The sequence below is a fragment of the Pezoporus wallicus genome, unplaced genomic scaffold, assembly GCF_028554395.1.
Source record: "Pezoporus wallicus isolate ANWC-B61680 ecotype Strahan unplaced genomic scaffold, APGP_CSIRO_Pwel_v1 contig_13418, whole genome shotgun sequence".
Lineage (NCBI taxonomy): Eukaryota > Metazoa > Chordata > Aves > Psittaciformes > Psittacidae > Pezoporus > Pezoporus wallicus.
The window spans coordinates 5,764-30,986 of NW_026638169.1; the positions used below are offsets into that span (position 1 = coordinate 5,764).

General features: G+C 47.5%; 1 protein-coding gene and 1 long non-coding RNA gene across 2 annotated transcripts; one reads left to right on the forward strand and one right to left on the reverse strand.

The window, feature by feature from the left end:
* Window positions 1–243: 243 nt before the first annotated feature.
* On the reverse strand, window positions 244–9,455 carry LOC130599313 (uncharacterized; the record flags this gene model as incomplete). Its single annotated transcript, XM_057409682.1, is given in 3 exon segments — window positions 244–671; window positions 4,474–5,820; window positions 9,357–9,455. Coding segments are annotated over 3 exon segments (1,874 nt in total), but the record flags the coding sequence as incomplete, so codon positions are not given.
* A 4,064-nt stretch (window positions 9,456–13,519) lies between these two features.
* LOC130599314 (uncharacterized) lies at window positions 13,520–14,179 on the forward strand. Its single transcript, XR_008972202.1, has 2 exons — window positions 13,520–13,662; window positions 13,695–14,179. It is a non-coding gene; the product is annotated as an uncharacterized LOC130599314 (long non-coding RNA).
* The last annotated feature ends 11,044 nt before the right edge of the window (window positions 14,180–25,223 follow it).

The window sequence follows — 25,223 nt, forward strand, 5'->3', positions numbered from 1 at the left end:
GGCCCTCAGTGCCATGGGTTAGTGGTGGCCTGGGCAGTGCTGGGGAACGGTTGGACTTTATGAGCTTAAAGGTCTTTTCCAACCTGGTTGATTCTATTATCTTTATGGTGTCGGTGATCAAGCAGAATCTTGGTGTGGGGCAGGAACAGAAAGCAGAACGAGCCGAGCGAGGCTCCCACTGCAGCACACGGACGCCTGCACCGCCGGAGACCCCCGAGTCTCGACCCCCCCCACACACGCAACCGTGCCTCGGGCCCGCTTCCCCGCCGCAGGGCCCGTCCCGCCGAGCCCACCCCTGGGCCTCCCCGCACCAGCCTGAGGTCGAGTACGCCATCCTTGGCCTCCTGCAACAGCGACACGAACTTGGTGGTGAGCAGCCCCAAGCTCTTCGCGTGCCGGCTCAGCGCCGCCCGGCTCCCAGCCTCGCTCCTACCGCCGGGGTGCTCCGGCCCGCACTCCGCCATCTGCTCACTGCCCACCGGCTCCGGCCCCGCCACGCTTCCGTTTCCGGGCCGCGGGGCACCACAGGAGCTTCTGGGGAGGGAGTGGGGCGGTGACTGCTGCCTGAGAGGACCCGCCCGGATCGGGATTCGGGACCTCCCGCTGCGGGCGCAGCCTGGCCAGGGTACGGCGCGGGGCGTCCCTCCCCTCACATCCAGCGGCACCAAACTCTGTGTGAGAAACCTGCTCAGCAATCAAAATTTTACAGACGGAAATTGTGAAGCAAAGAGCCCTTTAACAGCATGCTGGGTGCATCATCCACGGACAGATGAGCACACCCGCTCAACGGACATTTACAGTTTATATATCTTTCTAGGTTTCGCCTCCTGACCATGCCAGCCTTCCTCTGAGAAATTATTTACATTTTCCGCGAACCCTAAACCTTCCCCTCTGACGGCTCTCGGAGGGTCTCTGGTGGTCGTGGGGAGGGAGGCTCCGAGTCTTCCTCATGAATGAACTTCTGAACTTTGCTTCTGGTGCATGCGTTCAAGCCTTGCAGTTACATAAAAACTCCTTATCTGTATACAGATGTTCCTATCACCGACCACAAACTCCCTTGGCTGGGGCCCACACCCTGGAACCCCGTGCCTCACAGACTTTCTGTTCTGCCTATAGCTCGCTCATAACAAAACCTCCTATATTTTTCTCACACCCCGCACCAAACTTCTCAGCCCTCGCCCCGCTGGGTGAACTGAGGATTTGCTGCTATGGCCATCACTCGTCCCAGTGCGGGGGCAAATCCTCCGGTCCGCGCCCGGGGAAGACGGTTTCTGGAGGTGGGACGCTGACGTGCGGAGAAAGGACTTTACAACCAATCAGCCAATTAGAGTTGTAAAGTAGGTATGTTTATTCAGCGCTGGGCGGCACGGGGGTATCCCACCAAAGTCGTGTGCGCCGTAGCTGCCCGTCCTCCAAACATATATGGCATTGTGGTTACATATTCATGAGATCGCCTATACATATTTATAACCTGTCGTGTCCGTCCTGTCCCCCCTCCCGCTTTGTATGATAATTAGTATTTCCATAAACTCCTCCCACTGCGCATGTGCAGTGCTTTTTGGTGGTGGTCGTAGGGGGTCGTGGGGATGAAGGCTAGCAGCTCCTCTTCGTCATCGCAAATAACCTTTTGGTCTTGCACAGGCTCAGTTACTCCTTGGATCGTGTCCAAACCACAAAGCTGGCTTACACCTGTTCTCTTCTTTTGCGCAGGCTCAGTCTCCCCTTGGTTTGGCTGATCTTATCTCAAGAGTTACAAATGTAGCTAACTTTTCATAAGTGTTAAGTCCTGCACTTTGTTAACCCTTAGGTTGCACTAACAATGCGATTAAGGTATATTATCACTAATTGCATTAACAATGCAAACTAATTACCCAACCAGCAACCAGTTCTAAATCTTAGGACTCCCCTATCTCAGTCCCCCCTTTTCTAGTAAGTTAGTAAATTCTTTTACTCCTTCTAATGCTAACATATGGTACCTTATATAGAAATTCCTTATCTAACATTTCTCAAAATATCTATTAGACTCAAGTTCTCGTCATAGTTGATTTTTCCTCCATTCGCTGTAAGAGTCTCTTGTATCGTGACAGCATCAGACTTACATCAGCATGTAAGGTGCATCAGACTGTTATACAAAGAACCGTGAATAAAATTATAATAACAATTATTGTAACAAGCAACTGTTTCAACCGTGCCAAATTCGGCAACCAGGAAGTCATTTTTTCCATCAGGTCCCTGAAACCCCAAGACGTGTTGTCTTGGGCCGCTTCATGTAAAATTCTGTTTTTTTTTCCCAAATTAGAGACAAGTCCTTCTCGATTCTCATATTTTGATTAATGTATGTGCAACAATGTTCATTAATAACTGTACATAGACCCCCTTCCTTGGCAAAAAGCAAATCTAATCCCAGCCTATTCTGGAATGTCATCTTTTCTAGGGAAGAGATTTCTTTCTGCAGGGCCGTGAGCACATCAGCTGTGGCATTATTGATAATTTCCATTGTGGCCGAGATATTTACTAGAGCCTTTTCTAATTCACTCACTCCTAACCATGGGATAAACCATCTTGCAAAGCTATGGAAGCTAGTCGGTTTTGTCACTAACGGATGAGTCATTCGTTTTTCTCTTGTCAAATAGGCTACTGGTTTCATATAGGTTCGTAATAAGCCGGGTAAACTGGTTAGATTTTTCACAGAGGTAATGTTGGGAACTATGGTACCTATAGCACATGGGCCGGTCCATCCTAGGGGTAGTACTTTATATCCCCACATTCCACAAATCCAGTACCAGCCTCGGCCTACAGGAACCGGCCAGCCTTTGGGAGTATTTGTGGAATTCCTTCGGGTTTGGTTTTTGTTCCACGTTTGTACTTCCATAAGACATGTAAGAGGTGCAATTAGGGTAAGCTCCGACAGAATATTCCTCCTCACATCTCTTGTCTGTTTTATTTCCTCCCTTATTTGCTATGACAGTGTCCAGGTAGCACCTCTGGACACAGGGCACTCCTTCAGTCTCATTCCATAATAGGCTTAGATGTATTCACCATGCTAGATTCCTTTCAGATCCGTTAGTGTATTTGGATATGGACTGGTTACTAAGGGCTGTTATTATCATAGAGGAATTAGGAAAAACAGTGGCCACCACAGGATGACCTCGCTCCGCATTTGTGGGTATAGGCATGAGCAGATCCAGCAGTCGGACCAATTCATGGCTTCTGCGATCTTACCATGTAATTGCATGAATCCGTTATTTTCCCAAGCACCAAGTCTCCCTATTAGGCTCACAATCAGCGTCGTGATAAAATAAGTTTTCCTGTTTGGACTTGTGTGACCCTCCATGGGGACTTAGGTGCTTTCTTCACTCTAGTTTGATGAATCCAGGCGCTCTGCTCTTTAATCTTGATTGCCATAAAGGAGGTGAGGAGTACCTGGAATGGTCCTTCCCACTGTGGTTCCAAAGTTTTTTCTGTAAGAGACTTTATATATACATAGTCCCCGGGTTGTATATTATGTACAAGCCCATTTAGACCCCTACTTTGAGTCCCAACCACATGTCTTCCGATTTTGTTAAATTGTTTTCCTAATGCCACCATGTAGGAGGTCATTATTTCATCCCCTACTTGTGTGGGCATTCCCTTCTGAATTTTATAGGGTCGCCCATACAAGATTTCGAAAGGGCTCATTCCTTCCTTTGCTCTCGGCTTAGTTCGCATGCGCAGGACAGACAAAGGAAGGGACTGAGGCCAAGTCAAATTGGTTTCTTGTCCCAATTTTACAATTTGTTGTTTAATTAAATGATTCATCTTTTCCACTTGGCCACTCGACTGAGGGCGATATGGGGTATGGAGTTGCCAATCAATGCCTAGATGGTGGCTAATTTTTTGTATTATTTTTGAAACAAAATGCGGTCCTCTATCAGAGGATATAGTTGCTGGAACTCCAAAACGTGGTATTATTTCTTTTATTAATATTCTAGCTACCTCCCGAGCCTTGGCTGTCCTGGTAGGGAATGCCTCTGGCCAACCTGAAAAGGTATCAGTTAGCACCAATAAGTATCGATACCGCCCTTTTCTGGGGAGTTCAGTAAAGTCAATTAGCCATTGTTGTCCAGACCCATTGCCCTTCCCAATTTGGCCTATTTCAGGTCTGGAGTTATTCTTGGGATTAGTCTGGAGGCAAAGATCACATTGTTGAGTTACTTGTCTCACAGTGGTGTATAAATTTCTAGCTATAATTTGTCTAATTAGGTGCTTGTATAGGGCCTCTGCTCCCCAGTGCCCCTTTCTATGTTCCTCCTTAACCAAAGACCATGTTAAATAGGAGGGAACAATTAATTTTCCTTGTGGGGTGAGAGCCCACCCCTCCTGATTATATGATCCTTCCAGGTCTGTGATAAGCTTTAGATCTTCTTTGGTATATTTTGGCTGACCCTCTAGGAGAATTTGTCCATCAGGGATTAAAGCTCCCTCCACCTTTACCTCCATCTTGGCTGCCTGTTTTGCCTCTCTGCCCGCCAGCTCATTTCCCTTTTCCAACTCCGAGTTTACTCTCTGGTGTGCTTTGATGTGCATGATTGACGCCTTTTCAGGGAGTTGGACTGCCTCCAGCAGTTTCAAAATTTCTTCTGCATGTTTAATGTTCTTGCCCTGTGTGTTCAATAGTCCTCTCTCTTTCCAAATTGCTCCGTGCGCATGTACGACCCCAAAGGCGTATTTTGAATCTGTGTAGATATTCACAGCCTTGCCTTGGGCTAGTTCCAAGGCGTGGGTCAGAGCAATTATTTCTGCCTTTTGTGCCGAGGTATTAATGGGTAAAGGTCCTGATTCTATTACGGCCTGGCTGGTGATAACGGCATATCCAGCATGTCTCTTGCCACTTAAGACGTAGCTGCTTCCATCTGTGAACCCGTTCACTGTGTCCTCCATAGGACTATCTTTCAGGTCCGGGTGGCTTGAATATGTTGCTTTGATGGTTTCTAGGCAGTCATGGTGTACCGGTTCTCCTGTGTTTCCACTGAGGAAAGAGGCTGGATTGACAATGTTAGTGACCACAATTTCCACATCATCTTGCTCTACCAGGGTGGCCTGGTATTTCAGGAATCTTTGTGGGGAGAGCCAGTGCCTGCCTTTTACTTCCAGTACTGCGGATATGGTATGAGATACCAATACAGTTATTCTCTGGCCTAGAGTAAATTTTCAGGCCTCTTGGATGTTTAATACTACGGCTGCGATTGCTAGTAGGCATCCAGGCCAGCCCTTTGCAGTCGCATCCAATCGTTTGGAGAAATAGGCAACCGCCTGGCGATATGGACCTAAATCCTGTGCTAGTATTCCCAGTGCAATCCCCTGCTTTTCGTGAGAGAAGAGGAGAAATGGCTTACTCACATCTGGGAGTCCTAAGGCTGGGGCCGACATCGAGGCCTTCTTTAACAATTCAAAGGATCGTATGGTTTCTCTGTCCCATTTAAGGTGTTTCTGGTCTGTAGTTGTCAATGCGTATAGGGGTCTGACAAGCAGTCCATAATTATAAATCCATAAGCGGCACCACCCAGTCATCCCCAGGAAGGTTTGTAATTCTTTCACTGTCTGTGGCCTCGGAGTTTGGCATGTTGCCTCTTTCCGGGCCTGTCCCAAGGTTCTTTGTCCGGCACTTATTTCATAGCCCAGGTAGATTACTTGGCGCTGCACTATTTGGACCTTTCTCTGGGAGACCCTATATCCTTGGAGTCCCAAAAAATTCAATAGACTTACGGTCGAGGTTATACAAGCGTCTCTCTTTTTAGTTGCAATTAAGATGTCATCCACGTACTGTAGAAGTTTTCCTTCCTGTCGTGGTTTAAACCCAGTCAGGCAACTTGTTCACTCACTCCCAGTGAGTGGTGGCGGGCTGACCTACAACAACCGAGCCCCCCCCCCCCCACCGGGGGTCTCCCCTTCCCCGCTCCCAGAGGAACGGGGAGGAGGATCGAAAGGGTGCAACTCCTACGGGTCGAGACAAGAACAGTCCAGCAACCAATGTACAACACAAATCACCACTGCTACTACCAACTACAACAATGATAAGAGAAAATAACAAGGGAAGAGAATACGATACCACCGGCCAAGAAACGAGTCCCACCCGGAAGCCCGTGTCCTTCCGGGTAACTCCCAGTTACCCCCCACCCCAGACATGACGTGCTGTGGTATGGAATACCTCCTTGGCTAGCCTGGGTCAGGCACCCTGTCTCTGCTTCCTCACAGCTTCCCCTCCTCCCTGGCAGAGCATGAGCCTCACAAAGTCCTTGGTCAGGGTAAACATCACTTAGCAACAACCGAAAACATCGGCTTCACCAACATTGTTCCCAGGCTGGAAGTCAAAACACAGCACTGCACCAGCTACCACAAAGGAGAAACATGACTGTTACTGCTGAACCCAGGACATTATCCACCCCTTATTCCATACCATCCACGTCATGCTCAGATCCCACATTTTCAATACACCATCGCTCTCCCACAAATATACATCCATATACATACAGACCAAGAGAAAAAGATCATTTTCTTAGTGCATGGACCAATCCCTATAATGCCGCCGAGTCCATTCGATCCATGATGTCAGGTTCCATCCCTTGTAACAATCTTTCAGGGCAGGAAAGGCTGTGTGCACTATTGCATCGTTGCCTGGTGATGCTGGTCGTTCCTTTACTGTGGAACTCATCCCGTTCTATCAAAGTTCATTCTCCGTTGGGATGATGGTTGGAGGGAAGTCAGGGCCAGTCGCTGGTGACCTGAAGACATCTAGTTGATGGGCTATAAAAGTATTACACAGCAGGCAACAGCATACAGTTGAGTTCACTGGCTGTTTTCCCATAAAATCAAATCCCCTTGAGGTATACCTCGGACTTCCCCATCTTCCCGCATTACCCACCAAGTATATCCTGGTCCCTGAGCAAAAGCAATCCCGCGAGTGGGTTTGCCTTTACCTGAAGCAGGAATAACCCAGATTGTCTTCCCCAGCAAATTCTTCATATGCACCATGGGAATTTTGTCCCCCTTTACAATATGTAAAAGTTCTGACTGGGCTGGGCCGGCCCTGTTGGCAGATCCTCTGGTGTGGACCAACCAGGTGGCCTTTGCTAAGTGTGTATCCCAATGCTTGGAAGTTCCCCCACCCATTGCTCTCAGTGTAGTTTTTAACAGCCCATTGTACCGTTCGATTTTCCCAGAGGCTGGTGCATGGTAGGGGATGTGATATACCCACTCAATGCCATGCTCTTTGGCCCAAATATCTATAAGGTTATTCCGGAAATGAGTCCCATTGTCTGACTCAATTCTCTCTGGGGTGCCGTGTCGCCACAAAATCTGTTTCTCAAGACCCAGGATGGTGTTCCGGGCAGTGGCATGGGGCACAGCGTATGTTTCCAGCCACCCGGTGGTTGCTTCCACCATGGTAAGCACATGGCGCTTGCCTTGGCGGGTTGTCGGCAGTGTGATATAGTCCATCTGCCAGGCTTCCCCATATTTATACTTCAGCCAATGATAAGAGAAAATAACAAGGGAAGAGAATACGATACCACCGGTTTCACCAACATTGTTCCCAGGCTGGAAGTCAAAACACAGCACTGCACCAGCTACCACAAAGGAGAAACATGACTGTTACTGCTGAACCCAGGACATTATCCACCCCTTATTCCATACCATCCACGTCATGCTCAGATCCCACATTTTCAATACACCATCGCTCTCCCACAAATATACATCCATATACATACAGACCAAGAGAAAAAGATCATTTTCTTAGTGCATGGACCAATCCCTATAATGCCGCCGAGTCCATTCGATCCATGATGTCAGGTTCCATCCCTTGTAACAATCTTTCAGGGCAGGAAAGGCTGTGTGCACTATTGCATCGTTGCCTGGTGATGCTGGTCGTTCCTTTACTGTGGAACTCATCCCGTTCTATCAAAGTTCATTCTCCGTTGGGATGATGGTTGGAGGGAAGTCAGGGCCAGTCGCTGGTGACCTGAAGACATCTAGTTGATGGGCTATAAAAGTATTACACAGCAGGCAACAGCATACAGTTGAGTTCACTGGCTGTTTTCCCATAAAATCAAATCCCCTTGAGGTATACCTCGGACTTCCCCATCTTCCCGCATTACCCACCAAGTATATCCTGGTCCCTGAGCAAAAGCAATCCCGCGAGTGGGTTTGCCTTTACCTGAAGCAGGAATAACCCAGATTGTCTTCCCCAGCAAATTCTTCATATGCACCATGGGAATTTTGTCCCCCTTTACAATATGTAAAAGTTCTGACTGGGCTGGGCCGGCCCTGTTGGCAGATCCTCTGGTGTGGACCAACCAGGTGGCCTTTGCTAAGTGTGTATCCCAATGCTTGGAAGTTCCCCCACCCATTGCTCTCAGTGTAGTTTTTAACAGCCCATTGTACCGTTCGATTTTCCCAGAGGCTGGTGCATGGTAGGGGATGTGATATACCCACTCAATGCCATGCTCTTTGGCCCAAATATCTATAAGGTTATTCCGGAAATGAGTCCCATTGTCTGACTCAATTCTCTCTGGGGTGCCGTGTCGCCACAAAATCTGTTTCTCAAGACCCAGGATGGTGTTCCGGGCAGTGGCATGGGGCACAGCGTATGTTTCCAGCCACCCGGTGGTTGCTTCCACCATGGTAAGCACATGGCGCTTGCCTTGGCGGGTTGTCGGCAGTGTGATATAGTCCATCTGCCAGGCTTCCCCATATTTATACTTCAGCCAATGATAAGAGAAAATAACAAGGGAAGAGAATACGATACCACCGGTTTCACCAACATTGTTCCCAGGCTGGAAGTCAAAACACAGCACTGCACCAGCTACCACAAAGGAGAAACATGACTGCTACTGCTGAATCCAGGACACTTCCTCAGATGGAGTTTCCCAGGACTCTAAATCTTTGGCAAGCTGGTTGCCAAATATAGTAGGGCTGGTTTTAAATCCTTGTTGCAACACTGTCCAGGTAAGTTGGGTTTTTCGTCCACTTTTGGGATTTTCCCACTCGAATGCAAATATTTTCTGGCTGGCTTTGTGGAGAGGGAGGCAAAAGAAAGCATCCCTCAAATCTAAACCAGTAAACCAGGTGAGCTTGGGCATCAGTGTAGTTAATAAGGTATATGGGTTCGCCACTACTGGATAGAGATCTTCGGTGATCTTATTTATAGCCCGGAGGTCTTGGACCACTCGGCAGGACCCTTCGGGTTTACAGACAGGTAATATGGGAATATTAAAATCAGATTCACACTCTTTTAGTAATCCCTTTTGTAAAAATTTCTCTATTATAGGCCGAATTCCTTCCCTGTCCTCTTTCCTCAAGGGATACTGTTTAATACTTACCAGCTGCCGTCCTTCCATAAGTTTGACCTCAACAGGTGGAGCATTTTTCACTTTCCTGGGTGTCTCAGTGGCCCAAACCCCGAGGTATACCTGGTTCATAACTTCTTTGCTGATTCCTCCTCCTGTAAGGACACGAGTTAGGGATAAACTCATTATTTGGATATATTGTTGTTCATTTACCTCCAGAGTAATCTCTCCCTTTTCAAACTTAATTATTGCATTCAATTGTTCTAATAAGTCTCTTCCCAAATGCGACTTTTGGGAGCTGGGCATATATAAAAATCGATGAATGCCCCACTGTTTTCCCAGTTTATGCTCTAGTGTGACACAAGGGGGGCACAACATCACAAAATGGAATATATAAACCTTTAGAATGTAAAGAATACGAGAATGATTCGTGTCAAGAACTTAGAAATCATTGTTAACAATGCACCTGTGACCAGTGTACCATGTGTGGAATGTATAAAAACGACCTTGATTATAATAAATGTTGCTGTCAATGTAATGATGGGAAAGAAGAAGAAACAAGGGAATAAGCTAGTCCCCTCTTTAATCATTTAGACTGTTAAAACAAGAAGGAACGCTTTTAGCTTTGTTTAACTGCTTGAATGCTTTAAGGGGGTTAGGTAACCAAGGAGACACATCCTGTTAAATATACGGGTCTAAGATTGTGGTTAAGCTTGTGATAGACATCTTTCTGTTAATGTATTACCGAGAAGTTTCAGTATGTTTCTTTACTTGGAGAGAAAACCCCAGCAACGGGACAGAAACAAATGAAAAGGAGCCACATCGAGTTTCAGGCAAAGAAGACAACAGGATTGGCTGGAACTCAAAACCAGGAACTGAAACCCTGGACCGAGAAGTATAAGAGACTGTACCCCAAAAACCCCGGTGTGCGTTGTTGGCGGAGCGGAGACTCCCTGCGCACCCAGTGTTGCTTGCTTAGTGCCTCTTGATATTAATCAATTGTAATAAAATAATTAAATCAGATCATGGCCAAGACTAAATTTTTATAACAAGAATTAGTTTTAAGTAATGTTAAGTTTGATGGCTTCGTAACAGTAGCAATGGAAAATTACTGAAGTGCATGATACATAGAAAAAAAAATAGAGTACAGCTAGAGAACATACTGAGAATTCTTGTACAAGATAAGTCGTTATGGTTGACATAGTTTTAACAGTCTAGAAGAACAGGACGCAGGGATAAGGAGTATCTGGGAATGGCAGGTGTCCAGGATGGGCTACAGTTAAACTAACTGATCAGTAGGAGGACAGGAGGATTATTATGTCTGTGGTGCTAACGAACCAATTAAGCTGGTATGAGCATCTACTGCGCATGCTTCAAAGGCTGCCAGAAGTGATGCAGATTGTTGGAAGAAGTAAACGGCCCTCAGAGACCACCACCACATTCCTGCACGCATGCGGGGTACTTTCTGGAAAATGACGTAATCTATACGTAGCTTCATGAATATGTATGTATACCTAGTGGCTATATAAGGACAGCTTGTGTAGCAATACCGGGACGCACGTTAGGAGGAGCTATCCCCCGTGTCTCCCGGCGCCGCAATAAAGAATACCTGCTTGTCAGCTTGAAAACTTTGTTGGCAAGTTTGTTCCTGGAGTTTTCTCTGAATCAAGTGGTTTGCAAAAATATGCCTTTTCACTTTGGACAGTTGTGGAGTGTATTTGGGCAGTTTGTAGAGACACCACAAACAAAGCTTAAAGAGTGTCTGCAACATGCTGGGCGCATGGTAGGAGCCTTGCTTAGTGTGTTTAAGGTGACCTGGGGGTGAATCCAAGACTTGGAGGAACAGATAGATCAGTTGAAACAAGAACTGCTAACTGAAAAAGCGAGAGGGGTAGCGCAACCACAAGCTTTATCAGCCATCACCTAAGCAGCATCAGGGCGGCAGAGAAAGAAAAAAAACACAACGGTAATGACACAGCAAACTCCTTGACTGTTAACACTGTGCAGTTTACTTCTGCAGTTGCTTCACATTCCTTTTTCATCAGAATGCTTCTGCTTTAAGGAAACACTTTAACCTGCCTTTTTCTCAAGAACTGATAACCTGGGGGAGGGGGTATATTTGTGTCCTCATACCTACAGGTCCATGGCAGCTGCCTGCAAAGTTTGTCAAGCCTTACCATGAGCTGGACAGACGAGTGGAGGAACCCGATGCCTCAGCTGCAGGAGCTGACTGTGAATACCCCAAGCAGAATGAGATAGAGGAAGAGAAAAAGGCATGATTGCAGAACATCACTTGGGGGCAACTGAAAAGTAACAACTTGAATATGTGTGCTTGTAACGTAGCTATTATTAGAGGCTGTGATTTTGTGTATAAAACCACCTGTATTTACTATCCAGTTGCTAATAAGAAACTATACCTTGTATTGTATAGATTTGTCACTTGTAAAAGAGATGTTAGAGCATGCAAATTTGCAGCAGCTGCTAGAAAATGCTAAGGCTAGAAAGATTCTAATACGACGGTAATGTTATAAAGCAGGTAATGGAACAAATTAAGAGGGTGGGAGAACACCACTGGTAGGACATTTCTGTGGCTGGTCCTTCACTGCCACAGGCATCTTCAAAGCGCTGCTGCACCCTGTAGTAATTATACTGCTAATGTAAATCTGTGTGTGCTTTGCCATAATAGCGACTTGTTACTGTCTGAGACAGGTGAAACCCTGCATTAATAACAAGGTGCAAGGACTGAGGTTGGCCAAATGCCTCCTGCCACAGTCAAGGCCAAGACTGGCTTGGCCTCTGTGTTTGCCACCAAGAAGAACCTTTAGCTCCACTGCTGGCTGCAACCCAGCAGGAGTGGAGCGGTGGGGACACATGCCATGCCAGACCTTGATGTGAGGGATGGCCTCCCCTGTTATCAGAGAGCCATCCAGGAGAAAAAGGGGCGGGCCCAGCAGCCTGTGGTTGGCATATGCTGGAGGTATGATCTAGTCCAAATCCCCTGCTCAAGTAGGGTCATCTAAAAGATATATAAAACAAAAAAGGAGAATGCAAGGATTTTCTCCACATGATGGGCAATTCCTTGCCCAAACCACTGGTTCTATATAAAGACCTACAGGATAACGAGTGGAAAGGACCAGTGCCATTGCTGACATGGGGTCAAGGATACGGCTGTGTACAGCTATCGACAGGACCATACTGGCTGCCAGCGAAATGTATAAAGTCCCAGAACTCAACAACATAAAGAAACAACAATGACAGAAATCTTTGTAATATCTGTTCTATTATGTGTGACCATGGGTAATGGACAAGTATACTGGGCGCATTTGTTAAATCCCCCATTATTCTGGCCTGTTACATGGTGTGTAGGATTCACTGGTATGCCACATGTTATAAAGGATTTGAGTGACTTCAAATCAGACTAATCTTACTGAAATAATGCTGCCTGGAGAAGTAGGTGGTTATGTTAATTACACAGGGCAAGCAGTGATAGAGCGGACACACCAAATTGTAAAAAACATGCTAGCAAAACAAAAAGGGGGAATGATAGGGGAGATCCCAAATGCACTAATCAATAAAGCATTGTTTGTCTTAAATTTTTTAACATTATCCAGTTATGATTTACACACAGGCATGAATATCCCCCCAGTGATTAGGCATTTTTCTGCACTGACCCATGTAGGCCCTGATCCGATAGCAGGGAAAGAACCTGTTATGGTAATGGTAAAGTCTTTGAAAAATCATAACTGGGAAGGTCCTTTTAGGCTAATAACTTGGGGAAGAGGCTATGATTGTGTCTCCACAGAACGAGGACCTTGATGGATCCCCGCGTGATGTACCCATCCATTTATACAAGTGACGGCTGCCAATGAAGATTGATGCCGGTTCATCTCTGGTTTGAAGTTAACCCATGGGAACTGTACAAAGTTAACCGGTCTCTTTTTGGAGAACCAGTCAACAGAGAGCGTATCCGTGCGGGAGCATATTGCAGCTGGACTTTCCAGCCACTAGTAATAGACTGGGAACATTCAAGCCCAGAAAGGGTACCACTGGACAACAGGGTTGCTTTTAGATGTTGATTCTGTGAGGCACGCCTCACTACATAACAGAAAGGCTGTTGATTTTTTATTGTCGGCTCAAAGCCATGGGTGTGAAGATTTTGATGGTATGTGCTGCACGAATGTATCAAATCATTCTCAGTCTATCCATAAAAGCATTCTGGACTTAATAACAAGGACAGCACACCTTCAGGAAAATGAGGGACTGAATTGGTTGAACAAAGTGTTTTCTGGCTTGAGCATTACAGAATGGCTTTACTTTATCATTTTGTTAATCTTTTTATGTATCCTAATCTGTGTGCCTTAATCTTTGTAGGTATTCTAATCTGTGTGCCTTGTTTGCTACAATAGTTAATGGAGAACATAGAAACTTTGGCAAAAGCAGGTCATAAATCTATAAAAGCTGTCTTTTAGTAAAACAAAAAGGGGGAGATGTGGGTGACAGGATAGACATAGTTAATGAAATGGATCCAGGTGCTATCGCCCTGGTCCGGCTTAAGCCTTGGGAACAGGTGAAGAAAACACCAGGTGTTAATGCCCTGGTTGGGCCTAAGTCTTGGGAACTGTAAAGAGAACAATGAAGGGTAAAGATGGGTTAGCAAAACAAAGCAGACAGTTTGCAAGATAAGGCAGGATGTGCATCTCAAAGACAGACCAAGCAATGTGAATATTTGTAACCCTTAGTAGTTTTGCTAAATCGGTATGATAAGGAAGCAAGAGAGTGGAAAATTACTGCTTAGCACTTAGTAGACTATAAAAGGGATGCGAGACGCGAAATAAAGGTCTTCAGATTTCACCAGAGCTGGAGTCCGTCTTTGATATGCCACACCAGGTAGGAGAAACTACCTCCAAAATCATTAGGAGAAGGTCGGGGTGCTCAGAGTGATTGGGTCCTGCGGTTAACTGTTCCTTGGGTTATGCAAAATGGGTTGCCCCAAGCAGGGAGCATGGGGAGCAGAGCCAGCCCTTATGGATGTGTGGAGATGGTGCTTCTCCTGTGGGGATCTGCAGGCAGGGGCAAGCTGGAGCTCTTTGCCTCCTCCTGGCCGTGGGGAAGGGGAGCCTTTGGTGCTGGGATGGGACGGTGGAATGTGCTGAATACCCTTGGTGGTTTGCTTTAAGGATGGGTAGAGACACGGGAGATTCATTTTAGGATGAGATTTTGCCAGAAGTGGACACAGAGATGATTCAATGCAGGAGAGGGAATGCTGGCTGGGATCCCTGCTTGGGGAGGCCACAGGTGTCCCTGGGGTGGGCTGAGCACCCATCTTCAGCCAGCTGTTCCTCTGTGTCTCTTGGCTCTGGTACTGCCCCAGCCCCTTTCTCTGCACGTCAATTTGGCGAGCCAGCCAGGAGGCTCTCTGCCGGGCTGTGGGATCGACCGTGGGACGGACACCCCTAGCCGCGCCCTGAGCACATTCCTCAGAGGAGCCTCCGCTCCCAACCACTCACCACAGGGACAGACAAGGACCTCCTGAAGCCACCGATAAACGGTATGTTTTAGGGAAAGGGAAGGGCCTATAAGTCGTTGGGGACGCCCACGCTTGGCGGGGGCTGCCGATAACTTGCGCAGAGACGTCTGGAGTACGGCATCGCCCCCGTATGGAAGAAAGGGTACCCTGAAGGTTGAGGGGTTTGCTGACCGATAGAGCGGCCGCTAGCGATCTTGAGGGTAGATCGGGCAACTCCGAGGTAACCGCTGCATCTCAGTATTGGGAGCCAGGACGGACCTGATAATGACTGTATAAGAAGCAGGAGAAGGATAAGCGGACCTCCCAAAATTATAATACTTTTAATAATCTTGGTGGGTGTTGGAAGGATACTAACTGGAGTGATGATTTATCTGTAAATGCCCAGTTAATTCGTGGTATGTCATGTCATTTCACGTTATTTTGTACATTTCGTGTTATTTCGTGCTGTTCTGTATTGTTTCAGGTGTTAATTCGCGTTGAAGTGTTTGCATGCATGTGTGTCTGAGGCGCGGCGCTGCTGTGAAGCAGGGCGGGGAGTCCTAATCGGTAGTTCTGTTTGAAAGGTTGTGGATGTCTTGGCATATGAGATAGACTTCAATTCTAAACGTCAGCGTTTCGACTAATCACTGAACTGGCAGGTCCAAGAGGGTCACTCCTTCGGTGGTTTGGACTCGAACACTGGGAATACTTAAATGAAGGAGGAGGCTGGAGGAGATTAGGGGAGAGACGATATTACTTAAAGGGCGTGTATGTGACACCCGCCGGGCAGATAGTGGCCCTGGATTGGGAGCAACCTGTCCCAGATATCCTCTAGAACCCTCCTATTAACGGACATGTAGGGGTTATCCCTTGCTTTGTGTGTGGGCTTACTAATAGAATGTATGGAGAAAATTGGCATTCGGCATGGGTTCTGTTGAAATGTAGGTCTTGCGACAGAAGGTGGCGTTGTTCATCTGAAAAACGGAAACCCGAGTGTCCCAAGTGTCTCCCGGAGCCCCCAAGGTTTTATGACCAGGAAAGGGCCCAACGGGAGGCTGAGATAGTGAAATTTGTATGTGAAAAAAAACGGAATCCCAGAGACTCGGGATATTTGGGAAGAAGATTGGGAAGAGATTGTAAGAAAACCTATAAAGAAGTTTGAATAAGATTAAAGTAAAACATAACAATTGATAGGAGGCTATTCAGAAAATGGGTAATACCCAGGATAAAACTGTTTTAAAGAAAAGTCCTCTTGCTTGCATATTGGCACACTGGAAAGATATTGCCGGCACCGGAGGGACAGAGAATAAGAAAACCCTCATTAAATATTGTAACCAGTAGTGGCCATTATATAAACTCGAGGACGGGGCCAAGTGGCCCCTGCATGGGTCAATAGATTACAATACCATCCTGCAATTGTTGTTTTTTAAGGAGAGAGGGGAAAATGGGATGAGGTATCATATGCGGATATGTTCTTCACCCTCTGGAATCACCCGGAGTGGCAAAGGGACTGTGGAATAGTGCCACCACAGGACCCTATGGTACATGCCCTTGAGCGAGAAAATAATGAGCTTAGAGGTAAACTGAGGCGGTGTTGTTTGGCATGTAGTATCGGACAACGATGTACTAGAATAAATAAAACTCACCGAGCATCAGAACAGGATTTAACTAATCTGCTTAAGCTTCCCCCTCGATTGCAGGACCCGGATGTAGACTCGGAGGGAACTACCACTCCCCCAGGCAGTCCTGTATCCTCCCGGATGAGGAAAAAGTCAGTCCTAACAGTTTTGCAGGCTCCCCTCTGAGAGGCAGTAGGATCGGATGGCAGAACAATGTTAATTAAGGTGCCTTTTTCATCTACCAATTTAGAAGCCTGGAAAAGAATTGCCAAGGACTACAGGAATGATTCGGTAAGCATAATCAAACATTTTCATTTTATTATAAAACAACACAACCCCGACTGGAATGACATACAGTTATCGCTAGACTATATGACCAAAACAGAGAAACAATTCTAAAAACTGCAGGGGATTTGGCTGAAAACCATTATAAGACCACGGGGGGAGATGTTAAAGATTATCTCCCCCTCTGAGACCCAAAATGGAATGCAAACAGGTCTGCACATATGGAGAGACTGCAGGCATACCAGGGATGGATAGCAAAAGGAATGGAAAGGGCCATTCCTAAAACTATAAATTGATCGGCACTATATGCAATCAGACAAGGTCCTTCTGAGTCACCATCCGAATTCCTGGATCAATTGAGGGACGTAATGCGCTGTAACACACCGCTAGATCCTGGACCAGAGGTAGGAATACAGCAATTAGTCTCCTTATTTTTGGGCCAATCTACAGGAGATATTAGAGGTAAGATTCAAAAGCTACGCCCTACAGAAGGAACATAGAGATATTACTAGATGAGGCATGGAGAGTGTTTAGTAACAGAGAGGAGGACCCTGTATCCCGGGTCCCCGCCGGCCGGGGCCCTGTATTCCGGGTCCCCGCTAGTCGGAGCCCTGTAATCCGGGTCCCCAGCGACCAGGGCCCTGTAGTCCGTGTCCCTGTTCGGGCGCCATTTGTAAGCGGCGAGGAGAAGCAGACAGGCCAACCCAATATGGGTGATAAGCAACTTCTACCTTATTTGTGACGCAGTTCACACATATATAGGAGTGGTATTCAGCCACTCCTTCTTGGCATAACAGTATTGGTTAGCCCCACACAGCTTCCTCCACATTCTCCTCCCAGGTCCGGTCTCCGGCCACCTGTGGGGGCCACCCCCTGCCTTGCTTGCACAGTCCTCCAGAACTCTATGGTCCTGCTCTTAGAGTCATTCTGCAACAGTCTCTGAGGGCCGTTTACTTCTTCCAACAATCTGCATCACTTCTGGCAGCCTTTGAAGCATGCGCAGTAGATGCTCATACCAGCTTAATTGGTTCGTTAGCACCACAGACATAATAATCCTCCTGTCCTCCTACTGTTCCAATGCCTGAGCACCCTTTGGGGAAGAAATTGTTCCTAATCTCCAGTCTAAACCTCCCCTGGTGCACCTTGCGGCTGTTTCATCTTGTCATAGAATCATCGAATAGTTAGGGTTGGAAAGGACCTTAAGATCATCAAGTTCCAACCCCCCTGCCATGGGCAGGGACACCTCACACTAAACCATATCACCCAAGGCCTCGTCCGACCTGGTCTTGTCCCATCCCTTGTTCCTTGGGAGCAGAGACCAGCCCCCTCCTGGCTCCATCCTCCTGTCAGGTAGTTGCAGAGAGCGATAAGGTTCCCCCTGAGCCTTCCCTTCTCCAGACTAGGCTCCCTAGGTCCCTCATCATACTTGTGCTCCAGGACCTTCAGCTGCTCCATTGCCCTTCTCTGGCCCCACATCAGCACCTAAATGTCTCTCTTGTACTGAGGGGCCCAGAACTGGACACAGGATTTGAGGTGCAGCCTCATCAGTGCCCAGTACAGGGGGATTATCCAGACCTATAAAGCCTCCTAGAACTATAGAAACATACATACAACAACAACTATTTCTCCCTGCTGCACTCTGCCCACAGCAGGAAGGAGAATGGGGTCAGATTCACCCCTTCCCAAGGTTGTCCCTGCTTCCCTTAGGCTGCCCTGTGAATATGCCTTACTTCTGTGTTTTGAATCTCTTTACCTAAAAGAAGTAACTCTGTGGCAGGTACTGTACTTAAACCCAGACCTTTCCTCTAGGTGAAGTTCCTCTGCTGTGGATTATACAGATACCTCTTTATGTGGGTATGTGTGTGTCCTGGGTTCAGCAGTAGCAGTCATTTTTCTCCTTAGTAGTTGGTGCAGTGCTGTGTTTTTGACTTTCAGCCTGGGAAAAGCACTGATAACACCGATGTTTTCAGTTGCTGCTCAGTAATGTTTACTCTGACCAAGGACTTTGTGAGTCTCATGCTCTGCCAGGGAGGAGGGGAAGCCGGGAGGAAGCAGAGACGGGACACCTGATCCAAGCTAACCAAAGAGGTATTCCATACCACAGCACGTCATGCCCAGTATATACACTGGGGGCAGTTACCCGGAAGGTCGAGATCACTGCTTGGGTCTCGGCCTGGGTATCGGTCAGCGGGTGGTGAGCGGTTGTATTCTCTTCCCTTGTTATTTCCCTTATCAGTATTATTATTGGTGGTAGCAGTTGTGGTTTGTGTTATACCTTAGTTACTGGACTGTTCTTATCTCAGCCCGTGGGAGTTACATTCTTTTGATTCTCCTCCCCATCCCTCTGGGAGCGAGGGGAGGTGGGGGGGGGGGGGGGGAGAGTGAGCGGCTGCCTGGTCCTGGGTTGCTGACTGGGTTTGAGCCACGACAGTTCTTTGTGGCACCCAACATGGGGCCCAAAGGGTTGGGATAACGACAGATCTGACCGGAGTGTGCCTAATCGTATTTGTGATAAGCATTCATTGTTTCGGATTAATAGTCACTCGTCACAATGCTGATTTATTGGCTCTCAAAGTTGTTGCTCTTGATCTCACAGTTTCAGCATGTCGTACCTTACTTACAGGCGGTATCTGCTGTCTTTGTGTTTATCTTCTGGGGGCCTTGGGCTAAGGTTCTTGTTTCACTGTACTTTATGGTAATGATTTGTAATACAATAGAATCATTGATCATGCAACTGATCTGGCTTGGGTTCCCAGTGTGGTCACTACCTCTATACTTTGGGAGGTATATAGTAGAAGTGTTTAGCAATTACACATCTTTTTTCCCCTCCTCGGGTGGTCAACCTGTGAAGGAGACATTCCCTTACGTTCCCAGCCCCCCCCCACCAGACCGTTTACAGCATCATTTGAGAGTTCTGAAGGTTTTGAATGGCCTTTGGGTACCCTTGATACCTGCCTGTTGATTGTGATGGGGATCACCATTTTGGCATGCATACAGAGTTTGTTTTACCCACAACCATTTCATCTGATCTCGAGAGTTAAGCAGAGTCGGGTTTGGGCCTTGTCTAGGGTTAGATGACAATATAAGAGGACCAAGAGATTTTCCCCGAGGCTGGACAGTCATGAGATGCAGGGTGTGTGGGATAGTATGGGCAAGTATCTAGGCCAGTGGGCCCCTCCAGTGCTTTGGAACTTCACCACTGAACGAGTGCAAAATCCAGAAAAATTAGTAAAACACTTAAATGATGTGTGTTGTCATTCTGGTCATACCAGAGAGGGACAAATCATGGCAACGTGCTGGGGCTTGGCCTACGCTTACAGAGCCTTCTTCAACACTATCCAGCACCTTCAAAAGGAAAAAAACTGTCCCTGGATCTGATGGCAAAGCAACAGTCAGCGCAGCTATTCCAGCTCCAAGCACAGCAGCTACAGCAGCCACAACGACAAGTACAGCAGCTACTCAAGCTTCGACCGCAACAGACAATGCAGCTACCCCAGCTCCAAGCAGGGCAGCTATGCCAACCCCAGTGACAAGTGTGGCAGCTACTCATACCCCGACAACAGATACTGCTGCCGCTCCAACCACAGTGCTAATCACTGCAGCTAAACCAGAGGACCAATTTGTGCCAATATCGGTTGCCCCTGTACGCAAGAGAAAAAGCAAAAAAAGACAAGAAAAATGAAGAAACAAGATGAAGAAGCAGTGGCAATGCACTTACTACCCAGGGCATCGTCACATGAATCGAAGGAAGAACAAGAAGAAGAGGTGACTTCTCGACCCCGGACCTCAAGCGAGCTACGGAATATGCAAAAAGATTTTACCCGTCAACCAGGGGAGCATATCATCACCTGATTGCTCCGATGCTGGAACAGTGGGGCCGACGGTCACGAACTAGAAGGTAGGGAAGCTAAGCAGCTGGGATCACTTGCTAGGGAAGGGGGAATTGACCAAGCAGTTGCAAGAGAGAAACAGTCCCTCAGCCTTTGGAGGCGGCTCTTGGCAGCTGTGAAAGAAAGGTTTCCATGCAAGGATGATGTGATGAGTCGTTCGGCCAAGTGGACTACTCTAGAGAAAGGCATCCAGTCTCTGAGGGAATCAGCCGTTCTAGAGATGATCTGTCACATCAAGCCGAATGCCAGGGATGCACCCATAGATCCAGATGAAGTCAAATGTACATGAACCATGTAGCGGAAATTTACACAGAATGCACCGTCAACATATGCCCATTCATTGGCACCAGTAACCTGGAATGGCAATAGTACCACTAACAGTGGATGAGATGACTCATAAACTCTGAGAGTTCGAAGACAATCTCACCCCTTCCATCATCTCAGCTGTGGAAAAACTGTCCCAGGAGTTCAGACAATTGAGAGACAATCTATCTGATCTATCCAGCTCCCCACATATACCAACACAAATCTCAGCTATTAACAAAAGGCGTCCTACTGCTCGAGAGAGAAGATATAGGAGGTATACGCCACGGGCCACCCCATGGTTTTACCTGTGGCATCATGGAGAAGACATGAGGAAGTGGGATGGAAAACCTACCTCAGCTTTGGAGGAACAGGTGAGCGAATTGAAGAGGAGAACAAAGGTCAAGGCTGATCATCCCATGAGAGCTGTGGCTTCAGTCTCTGGTGAGCAGGTTCCCAGATGGAGTGGAAGAGCTGATTTTACTCCAGCTCCTGTGATAACGAAGAATAATCCCTTTTACCACGACTTAAGCATCCAACGTTGTGGTGACTATCAGAGGGGCCCTGCCTCCATCCAGGTGGAGGTAGGGGACAATCGGATTTACTGGACTGTGTGGATCAGATGGCCTGGCACATCAGTCCCACAGAAGTATAAGGCTCTAGTAGATACCGGTGCACAGTGTACCCTGATGCCATCAAGCTGTCAAGGGGTGGAACCCCTTTATATTTCTGGCGTGACAGGAGGATCCCAAGAGTTGACTGTACTGGAGGCTGAAATCAGCCTGACTGGGAGGAAAAGGCAAAAACACCCCATTGTGACTGGTCCAGAGGCTCCATGCATCCTTGGCATAGACTACCTCAGGAGAGGGTACTTCAAAGACCCAAAAGGGTACCAATGGGCTTTTGGTATTGCTGCTTTGGAGACTGAGGAAATTGAGCAGCTGTCCACTTTGCCTGGTCTCTCCGAGGATCCTTCTGTTGTGGGGTTGCTGAAAGTTGAAGACCAACAAGTGCCAATCGCGACCACAACAGCGCGCCGGCCACAATATCGCACCAACCGAGACTCCCTGATTCCCCTCCATCTGCTGATCTGTAGACTGGAGAGCCAAGGAGTGATCAGCAGTACCTCCTCGCCCTTTAATAGCCCCATATGGCCAGTGCGAATGTCTAACAGGGAGTGGAGACTAACAGTAGACTGTCGTGGCCTGAATGAAGTCACACCTCCCTTGAGTGCTGCTGTACCGGGCATGCTAGAGCTTCCGTATGAGCTGGAGTCAAAGGCAGCCAAGTGGGATGCCGCAATTGATATTGCCAGTGCATTTTTCTCAATCCCTTTGGCAGCAGAGTGCAGGCCACAGTTTGCTTTTACTTGGAGGGGTGTCCAGTTCACTTGGAACCGACTGCCCCAGGGCTGGAAACCCAGCCCTTCTATGTGCCATGGACTGATCCAGACTGCACTGGAACAGGGTCAAGCTCCAGAAGACCTGCAATGCATTGATGACATTATTGTGTGGGGCGATACAGCGGAAGAAATCTTTGAGAAAGGGAGGAAAATAATCCAAATCCTGCTGAAAGCCGGTTTTGCCTTAAAACAGAGTGAGGTCAAGGGGCCTGCACAGGAGATTCAATTTTGGGGAATAAAATGGCAGGATGGACTTCGCCAGATCGCCACAGATGTGATCATAAAGATAACAGCAATGTCTCCACCAACTAATAAGCAAGAAACACAAGCTTTCTTGGATGCAGTGGGGTTCTGGAGAATGCACATCCCGAATTACAGTTTGATTGTAAGCCCTCTCTATCATGTGACCCAGAAGAAGAATGATTTTAAATGGGGCCCTGAGCAACGGCAAGCCTTTGAGCAAATTATGCTCAAGGTAGTTCATGCAGTAGACCTTGGACCACTCTGGTCCCGGCCACATGTAAAAAATATACTCTGTACCGCAGCTGGGGAGAATGGTCCTATCTGTAGCCTCTGGCTGAAAGCTCCAGGGGAGACTCAAGGTCCCTGATTTTGGAGTTGGGAATGCAGAGCATCTGAGGCCAGCTATACCCCAACTGAAAAAGAGATACTGGAAGCCTATGAAGGGCTTCTAGGTGCTTCGCTAGTGATTGGCATTGAAGCACAGCTCCTCCTGGCACCCCGGTTGCCCGGGCAGGGCTGGATGTTCAAAGGCAGGGTCTCCTCTACACATCATGCAACTGGTGCTACATGGAGTAAATGGGCTGCACTAATTACACAACGAACTCAAATAGGAAATCCCAGTTGTCCAGGCATTCTAGAAGTCAGCATGGAGAGGCCAGAGGCAAAGATTTTGGAATGTCACCAGAGGAGGAAGTGATGCGTGCTGAAGAGGCCCCACCATATAATAAACTGTCAGAAAGTGAAAAACAGCATGCCTTGTTTACTGATGGGTCCTGCCCTATTGTGGGAAAGCATCGGAGATGGAAGGCAGTTGTATGGAGTCCCTGATGACAAGTTGCAGAAACTGCTGAAGGAGAGGGTGAATCGAGTCAGTTTGCTGAGGTGAAAGCCATCCAGCTGGTCCTGGACATTGCTGAAAAAGTGACCAGTACTTTATCTCTCTACTGACTCATGGATGGTGGCAAATGCCCTGTTTGGGTGGTTGCAGCAATGGAAGCAGAGCAACTGGGAGCGCAGAGGTAAACCCATCTGGGCTGCTGCACTGTGGAAAGATATTGCTGCCTGGGTGCAGAACCTGGTGGTGAAGGTACGCCATGTAGATAGATGCCCATGTACCCAAGAGTCGGGCCACTGAGGAATACCACATCAACCAGCAACTGGATAAAGCTGCTAAGATTGAAGTGGCTCAGATGGACTTAGATTGGCAACACAAAGGTGAATTATTTTTGGCCCGGTGGTCCCATGACGCCTCAGGCCATCAGGGCAGAGATGCAACATATAGATGGGCTCGTGATAGAGGGGTGCACTTAACAATGGACACTATTGGCCAGGTTATTCATGAGTGTGAAACGTGTGCTGCAATTAAGCAAGCCAAACGGTTAAAGCCTCTTTGGTATGGAGGACAATGGCTGAAGTATAAATATGGGGAGGCCTGGCAGATTGACTGTATCACACTGCCACCAACCCGCCAAGGCAAGCGCCATGTGCTTTCCATGGTTGAAGCAACCACTGGTTGGCTGGAAATATATGCTGTGCCCCACGCCGCTGCCCGGAACACTATCCTAGGCCTTGAGAAACAGATTTTGTGGCAACAAGGACCCCAGAGAGAATTGAGTCAAACAATAGGACTCATTTCCGGAATACCCTTATAGATACTTGGGCCAAAGAGCATGGCATTGAGTGGGTATATCACATCCCTTACCATGCACCAGCCTCTGGGAAAACCGAATGGTGCAATGGGCTGTTAAAAACTACGCTGAGAGCAATGGGTGGGGGAACTTTCAAGCATTGGGTTACACACTTAGCAAAGGCCACCTGGCTGGTCAACACCAGAGATCTGCCAACAGGGCTGGCCCAGCCCAGTCAGAACTTTTACATACTGTAGAGGGGGACAAAGTTCCTGTGGTGCATATGAAGAATTTGCTGGGAAGACAGTCTGGGTTATTCCTGCTTCAGGTAAAGGCTAACCCACTCGTGGGATTGCTTTTGCTCAAGGGCCAGGATATACTTGGTGGGTAATGCAGGAAGATGGGGAAGTCCGATGTCTACTTCAAGGGGATTTGATTTTAGGGGAAAACAGCCAATGAACTTAATTGTATGCTGTTGCCTGCTGTGTAATACTTTTATAGCCCATCAACTGGATGTCTTCAGGTCGCCAGTGACTAGCCCTGACTTCCCTCCAACCATCATCCCAACAGGGAATGAACTTTGATAGAACCGGACGTGTTCTGCAGTAAAGAAACTATCAGCATCAGCAGTCAATGATCCAACACTGCACACAGCCTCTCCTGCTCTGAAATACTGTTACAAGAGATGGAACCTGACATCATGGACCAAATGGACTCGGCAGCATTATAGGGATTGGTCCATGCACTAAGAGATGATTTCTTTCTCTCTGTCTGTGTGTATGTGGATGTATATATATGTAAGAGCGATGGTATATTGAAAATTTGGGATCTGAGCATGATGTGAATGGTTTGGAATAAGGGGTAGATAGTGTCCTGGGTTTACAGTAGCAGTCAGTTTTTCTCCTTCTTAGTAGCTGGTGCAGCGTTGTGTTTTACCTTAAGCCTAGGAACAGAGCTGATAACACCGATGTTTACTCTGACCAAGGACTTTGTGAGTCTCATGCTCTGCCAGGGAGGAGGGGAG